The 7969-nt window shown below is 55.1% G+C and overlaps 1 protein-coding gene across 1 annotated transcript in view; it reads left to right on the forward strand.

Annotated features, from left to right (window-relative positions):
- Positions 1–4530, forward strand: part of LOC104075669 (dual oxidase maturation factor 2-like) — a 4810-nt gene extending 280 nt beyond the window's left edge. Inside the window, exons 2-6 of the mRNA XM_009576249.1 lie at positions 1–53; positions 2091–2225; positions 2416–2629; positions 3662–3876; positions 4331–4530. The exon at positions 1–53 is cut by the window's left edge and continues 6 nt beyond it. Of these exons, the coding sequence (XP_009574544.1) occupies positions 1–53; positions 2091–2225; positions 2416–2629; positions 3662–3876; positions 4331–4530 (817 nt within the window). The remainder of the gene's footprint in view (positions 54–2090; positions 2226–2415; positions 2630–3661; positions 3877–4330) is intronic.
- The last annotated feature ends 3439 nt before the right edge of the window (positions 4531–7969 follow it).

A 7969-nucleotide genomic window follows, 5' to 3' on the forward strand; every position in this document is an offset into this window, starting at 1 on the left:
GTACTGGACGCTCCGGGTTCTCCTCAGCCTCCTCGTGGGAGTGGTGATCGTCGGTAAGCGCTGCACAGCCCTCAGAGGGCAGGGTGTGGGTCTGGGAAATGCAAGCTGGTGGTCAACAGCCGTGGCCTGGCCGAGGCTGGCTGCAGGGTCTGCCTGACCCCTGCTCTGCAAAGCAGTCACGCAGCTTCCCAAAAGGGCTTCCCCACCCCTGGCATGGGGGCTGACAGCCTCCTCGTGGGAGTGGTGATCGTCGGTAAGCGCTGCACAGCCCTCAGAGGGCAGGGTGTGGGTCTGGGAAATGCAAGCTGGTGGTCAACAGCCGTGGCCTGGCCGAGGCTGGCTGCAGGGTCTGCCTGACCCCTGCTCTGCAAAGCAGTCACGCAGCTTCCCAAAAGGGCTTCCCCACCCCTGGCATGGGGGCTGAGAGCACCTGGAGGTGCCTGCGGTCACTTCTGAATCGAGAGGGAGCTTTGCTGGCTCTAACCGCACCACGGAGGTCGAACAGCCCCAGCTCCTGTGGGCTGCACAGCCCCACGTTCCTCTGGCCGTGCAAGCCCTCCTGAGCTGGCCGCTGCCGAGGGAGCATGGCTGAGCAGCTCGGACTGTGGCCAGGCACGTCCGGAGGATGATAGGAGCCTTGCAGTGACGTGGAGAGAGCAGGTCGAAATAGAACACAGGCAGAATTGCAGTGGTGGGGGTAAAGACCTTCCAAAGAGCAAGGCAGGAGGAGATGAAGGAGAAGATTTGATTTAGCAGAAACCAGGAAATCTTCTGTAATAAATGGGACAGGCTGTGGGATTTCCAACTCGGACAGGGCGACAGGGCGTGTAAGCGAAAGATGTACTGAGGGGATAGAAGATGCCAGATGGGGAGAGCAACCAGCCCTGACCCTAAATCAAAGAAACTCTCCTGCTGCGAAGGACAGGGTGGATTACAGGGCTGCTTGGAGAGGGATGATGAAGCACAACCTAAATGACTCCACCCCCGATTCAACCAGGCGATAGAAGTAGATATCCAGGCTGTGACCAGCTGTGGGACTCTGCTGGCTGACACATGGGCCAGTCCAGCATGCGGTGGTCACCCTCCACCTGGGGGTGTCCAGGTGCTGGGAGATGCCACCAGAGCTGCCCGGGACATGGTGCCAGGATGGAGATGGCAGAGGGGTGGAGGTCAGGGCTTGCTCCACAGCCTGAACCAGCTCAGCCCTGGAGAGCCATCCAGCGCTGCTCTCCTTACAAGGATGCAGCCGGGTGCTGCTTGGGCACACAGGAGGAATTAATTGTTTTAAAGCCAGCGTCAGGGTTTCCGTCTGGCGGCAGCAGGGCACACTTGACCCTGCAGCTAGAAAATGCTCCTGCAGAGCTGCTACTGGATCAGTGCCCTCACAAGTTGATTCAGCAGCTGAACTTATTTTTGGGCAGGTTTAAAAGGTCTTGTTCAGCCTGAGATCAAATCATCACCTTCACTTTCAGCTCGTTTCAGCGCCAGAAAATTAAGCCCACCGCAAAGTCAAAGCGTTTCAGAAAAGGATACTTTGTTCCCAAAGACATATACCAGAAATGTTTCAAATTTTTCCCCCAGTTGAAATGACTGTCAGAGCTGTGACGGCACTTGCCACCCCCTCTCCACCATTTGACAGTGATCTTCACTATTCACTGATAGTGCGATCTAGGGAGCTTAATATTTGGCAATGAAACTCACCCCTGTTCCTGAGGCTGAGGAACGGGCTCATTTCCGAGCCCTGTCCCTGGGGGCTGCGGTGCTTGCCATGGTGGGGAGCTTGCAGGGAAGTCCTGGAGAGGATGTCCAAGGAGGAATCAGGTCATGGGGTTCGTCCCTGGGGATCTGAGCTCCCCGACTCCCGGACTGAGGGAGTGGATGCTCAGCGAGGGGAGGACATGAGCTCTGCCAGGGCGTGGGAGCTGGTTGAGGCACGTCCTGGTGGCTGAGTCAGCTCTCCTGCCCTCCTTGCACTCCCTTGCAGGGCCACGGCGGGAGCGCCGCCGTTTGCGCTCGCCTGTGATCCCCCCTGAGCACAGCAGAGCCTGAGACCAGCCCCTCTTTAACCCAAGCTTTACTTTTCCTGGCAGTTGTCCAGTTCACGGGGGACTGGGAGACCGGCTGGGGGAAGACAAACACCTCCTACAAGTCCTTCAGCCGCGCCCTGGTGAACGTGGACATCGGGCTGCATGTCGGCCTGGCGGGGGTGAATGTCACGCTCATGGGTGAGTCTGATGTCCCTGTCTGCAGCTCTGGAGTGGCCATGGCCCTGGGAGGTCTCCAAGTGTTCTGTGGGTGGTCTTGATCGGCTTGGAGGCTCCTGGGACCCTGCTGTCCCTGGGGTGCCCGTGCTCCTGGCTGGCAGCGCCCAGGCTGCTGGGACACAGCAGGACCTCAGTCTTCTCCCTCCGGCAGGAAACCCAGTGAATCAGATCAACGAGACCATCAACTACAACGAGCACTTTGCCTGGAGCTTCAGTGCAAACTATGACCACAGCTATGTTGAAGGCCTGGAGAGAGGGCTGCCCAGCCCCATCCTCTATGTGGCAGAGAAGTTCACCACACAAAGCCCCTGTGACATGCACAGGCAGTACCGCATCTCAGGCCACTACGCATCGGCCACTCTCTGGTGAGCCTTTCTCTCAGGCAGGGGAGACACAAGGACGTGGGAAAGGCTCTGCTGCCCTTCCCAGGAGGAAAGCCTCTGCAAGGTCTGCGGTCAACCCGGTAGGCACCTTGGGGTGAGCAGATAAGAGGGATGGTCCTGGTTCTCTCTGCTGGTCAGCTTCACCAGGGCTGGACACAGGAGAGAGGAACGTGGTACAGATCCCTGATGTGATGTGGTGATGATGGCAGGGGTCCATCCCCATGGAGGCAGCTGGAGCTGCTGTCCTCGGTGGCCCAGAGAGGCCCATGGGCATGTGCAGAATTCTCCCATCCCCACTCGTGAGGGTATTTAATGTTTGGGAGTGGGACCAGATGAGGAGAAGCTGGTGATGCTGTTATTGTGGGGTTGATCTCGACTCTTTAGTTGGATCTGCTGGGCAGTGACATGTTACTGCTCCTCTGGGCTGAGGGAGAGCTGGTCCATAGCTGTCAGGAGATGCTCCCCTCTACCATGGGTTGTGGAGGGCAAGGACCATTGCAGCGCTGTTCCCCCTGCACTGGGGGGAGAGCAGGGATGCAGGAGCCAGGAGAGGGGCCTGGTGGTACCGTAGAGCAAGAGCTCCTGGTCCATAGCTGAAGGCTTCCCCTGTCACCGAGCTCCTGAGACAAGTTCAGAGCTGCTGCAAATGACTTATGCCTGCTTCTGCAATTATCCCAGTCCTGTGTGCTGCTCTCTGGGGTCTGCACTGCCCCACAAGTGGACGGGCAGGGAGCTGAGATAGTCTAGATACACTGAGAGGGCTGCCACGGCCTCCCTGAGGCTGGTACGGTCTCTGGGCTGAGCAATGGGAAGAGGAAATCTGGATGTAGCAGTGCGCATCTGCTTGCTCAGCCTGGGAGGCCAGGGGTCACTCCAGCCTGCCCACAGAGCTTCTTGGCCTCATACAATGCAACCTGGACCCCAGATTCCTCCTCCCACATGGAAATCCTCACATAGAGTGTCCTAGTCCACGGCACTTGCACAACTCATCCATTGGTCTTCTCTTGTCTCCAGGGTGGCCTTTTGCGCTTGGCTCGTCTCCAACATCCTCTTCTCCATGCCCGTCCTAGTCTATGGAGGCTACATGCTGCTGGTCACAGGGGCCTTCATGATCTTTTCGTTGCTCTCGTTCTCCACTGTGAGGAACTCCCTGATATGTCCGATCCAGTTTGGGACCACAGTCCTGCGCACAGGCTATGGGGGATCTTTCTGGCTCACGCTAGCGATTGGTAAGGACACCAAGCTACATCAGGGCACACCACCTTGTCCCTCTGGGTATGCAGGAGTCCCAGTGCTTTCCCCCCAGAAGTGCAGGTGAGAGAGCTCAGGGAGTGCAGCCCACCAGAGCCCCAGGCTGTGTCTTGGCAAAGCAGATCCTGGCAGAGATGTGGAGAGGGCTGGCAGAAGTGGGAGCACCATCCCCATCTCAAGGGTAACGGAGGGATTTTTAGTCCCTGTGATGCAGTAATGCAAGGAGATGGGGATCACTTGCCTGGGTTTTAAGACCCATGCCTGGGTTTTAAGATGCTCAGCACAGCAGCTGAAGCCACCTTATACAGTAGAAGGCCATCTTCCATAAGAGAAAGCATTGTCCCCTGGCAGGGGGCCATCAGAGGAGGGGTGTGGGGTGGGAAGTGTGCTGGTGTTTACAGGAACGCTCTCAGAGAGCACGTTGTCTTCCAGGCTTGCTCTGTTTTGTGGCTGGGATCACTGTTGTTGCACTGCACTACTTCAACTTGGACCTACTGAAAACTTTCTTCGATCTCCGTGAAGGCAACGCAGAGGAGTACCAGGAGATGACTGAATTGTACGTCAACCCTCATTTTGTGAACAAAGGACTGTCTCCTTCTCAGCCCTCCAAACTCAACCCCAACAGCATCTAGAAGAAAGTTTTTCCCACTCCTTCCCTGAAGGTGGGCCCGAAAGGGCAGAGCACAAACCCTTCTTGATGTCCCCAGAGACCCATTTCCGCATCCAACTGCCTTTGAAGAGTGCCCGAGTCCACGTTGGGATGGGTACTTGCCGAGAAGTACCTTTGCAGACTGTATCTCCCTGACCGTGCCCTTTGGAAAAGGGCAGGCTGCAATCGGAGCAGCTCACAGCTCCGGCGACGTGAGCTGCACGCTCCCCTGGGGATGTCTGTCCCAGGAGAAATGCCCTTCCTGCTCCATGCCCTGGCACAGCTTGGTGCTGTGAGTCTCCGATGGCCAGTTCCCACATCAGAAACTGAGCTCACTGGTGACATTTCTCACGGGGAGCACCCGCGACTCCAAAAGCCGGTGATTGAACCTGCTCATTTCTTTCTCAGGCACTGAGGTTCAGTGTAGACCTTTAGGCGTACCTAGGAAAGCCAAACACAGACCCAAACTCCATCAGGCTGGATGCTGCACAAGCTAGAGTGAAAAAGCTGCTCCAGAAATAAAGACTGAGTAAACATGCAATGGAGTTTGCTGGGGGGGAATGTGGTGATGTGATTATTTTCACTTTCAAACTTGGGCTTTACTGGATAAGACTTACAGCCTAGCGTGGAGTAAAAGGTGCCACAGGAAAGGAAGGAGAGGGAAGAATGAAGTTATCCCCGTCCAGCTGGAGCACACTTGGGCTGGCTGGGCTCACCACGGAACGCAAGCCTGAGGCCAGGAGTCAGACCCAGCCAAGGTGAGAAATGAAGTGCATCAGGCTGCGTTATTACAGACAGAAGATGGGCTCTGGCACCAGACCCACTGGTCTGATGAAGTCTCCATGGGCTGGCACAAGGAGATCGCCATATCTGAATGCTGGAGACCTGGGCAGCTTCAGTCCAATTAATTGTAAAGGACATAATTTCAGTATTTTGGCTCTTTTCTTTCTGAGAAAAGACCCTCGCTGTTAAGTTACTTATTTCTTTCACATGATATTTGTGTTCCACTAATGTGATTTGTTACGGGCAAGAATTATTATTTTCAATAAAACTTTATTAAAAACCCACTCCTTTGAAACACTTCGGGCATTTTTTGGGGGGACTGTGAGGCTTATCTGCAGGCGACTGCTTGCGAGCCCCCAGCAGATGCATCCTTCCCATGGGGGAAGCTGCCCTGGCAGAGGTGCCCCGAAGGAAGGACGAGGTTCATTGGCATGTGTGAGGGTGAGTCCTTGAGAAACCCTTGTGGGGGGCAGCACGCCGTAGGGGTGTAGGAGAGCCTCAAAAGGACTTTAACTAGCTGAGTGGCAGGACAAAAGCCGTAAGATTAAACCAACAAAACTCCCTCAGGAAAAGGAGGATCCTTTCTCCAGCCTTTCATGCGTCCAGACATGTCAGGTTCGGAAGCATCGTGTGAAGATGAACCAACCACAAGTTATTGGGGATGGTGTGGGACAGATCCCATGCCCTGAAAGCACAGGAGGCCGGGGGGTTTCCCGTCCTTTCTACCACCACATCTGGCACTGTCCAGCCTCATCTCCTGCTTTTAGGCATGATTCCCCCACAGTAGCATCCTCACCAGAAGAAAAGCTTTGGCCTGTTGCATCAGACATACAGGGGCAGGAACCCGAATAAACAAAACATAAACAAAATTTGATCTGTTTGAAGCACGGAGACACCAGATCTCTGTGTGTCTTGCCCACTTCCTAGCAAACACAGGATGGCTGGGATTTCTGCAGCAGGGCTTGCATGGGGCCAACTGAGCAGTGGCAATGACATGATGGGGGATGCAGAGACCCCTTCGTGCACTGTGTCTCATGCAGAGCAGGGGGTCAGGACAACAGGGGCTGGCTGTGTCACAGGGGCTGGCCACCTGCAAGGAGATTTGCAGGTGGAGGCCTTCTTCCCTTGCCACCACAGGGAGGTGCACACACGAGGGCCATTGCTCAGGGATGATTATTTTGCCTCACTACTGTCCCGATCCAATGTCGGGGGAGGTTTCGATATGATCCCAAGAGCGAGATTAAGACACAAACGAGGTCAAATGCCGTATGTCCTAAACAACTTTTACTATCAGAAGTGAAAGTTAGTAGCGATAGGATGGATCAGAACAAAGACAGAAATCAAGCAAGCGTTCGGGAGAGAGTTGCAAGAACAGTCACCACCATGGACCCGCGGCGTCTCGGGAGTCCGAGTCTGTCGGTGTTGCGGCAGCGGGCAGTCGCGGCGGGTCGGCAGCGGGCGGTGCGCTCCAGGGTCTGTGGTGGGGGTCGTCTTGTCAGTCCCCTTTATTCCTGCTCGAGGGCTGCAGTTTCCATGGCAACGGCACGTTGCCACATCCCTAGACAACACGGAGTCCTGCTCAGAGCGCATCCCCTGCAAACCGGAGGTCTCCGTGGCCTTGCAGCTGCTCTTATCTTTGGGGCAAATGTTTTATAGTTCAGTTTCTCACACTTTGCAGCGGCTCTTCTTAGATAAGCAATCCTTGAGACAAATGTTAGGATTCTTTAAAGTACAAATGTTCCGGTCCCTCACAACTGCATGTTGTCAGAGCGGCTTCTTCACATGCACTAGAAGAGCTGTGGCTGTGTGGTCCCTGGGTTGTGCTGCTGCAGGTCTTACCTCTTCTGTCCACCACAGCTCCCAGCAAAGTTTCCTGGCTAGACTGAGCCGTTGTTGGACAACAAAATGTAAAATAGTTGCCATTAAATCCCTGGCTCTTGGGATTTCCTGGCCGCTTCTGGCCCCATGTTGTCCAGAACATTTACCAGAGAGTCAGTGCCAGAAATGGAACAAACATCATAAGCATCTCGGAGAGCACAGCCTGGGGCTTTGCAAGGACTGTGGTCCCCATGCCTGGAGGCACTCATTGCACCAGAGCATGCAGCCACCATGCCATCTAGCAGGCAGCAGAGCTGCCCACTCCCCTGCCTCCAGGCTGGGCTGCAAGGGGGAACATGCCAGGGAAAGGCAGAGGTTTATGAGGGCTGAATTTCAATTCTATAAATAAAAGGGGTTTGTTGCACCTTGTATCTAGTCTATCTGTAGGATGAAGCATCTCCTGGTAGATGCCATTGGGAACATCCTGGCTGAGGTCTCCCAAGCCCAGGGAGTTCATCTCCAACCTATTTTTAAATGCCTGTTGGGTCCTCTAGGTCCTCATTGAAGGCTCTTGTATCCAGAGTGGGATGGGACAGGATGCCACGTCTGAGCACACCCTCCCCAGAGGGTCTGCCCCATGGTGGTCCCTCTGCAAACCTCTCTGCTGGGCTGGGGATTGCTCCCATCAGACTTTCCACATGCCCAGGGTCACTCCTGGAACTAAAGTCCTCCCATATCCCTCCTGCTTCTTTGCCTGGGTGTCCTGGTTTCGGCTGGGATAGAGTTAAATTTCTTCCTAGTGCTGTGTTTTGGATTTAGTA

The sequence above is a fragment of the Fulmarus glacialis genome, unplaced genomic scaffold (assembly GCF_000690835.1).
Source record: "Fulmarus glacialis isolate BGI_N327 unplaced genomic scaffold, ASM69083v1 scaffold23904, whole genome shotgun sequence".
NCBI classification, from domain to species: Eukaryota; Metazoa; Chordata; class Aves; order Procellariiformes; family Procellariidae; genus Fulmarus; species Fulmarus glacialis.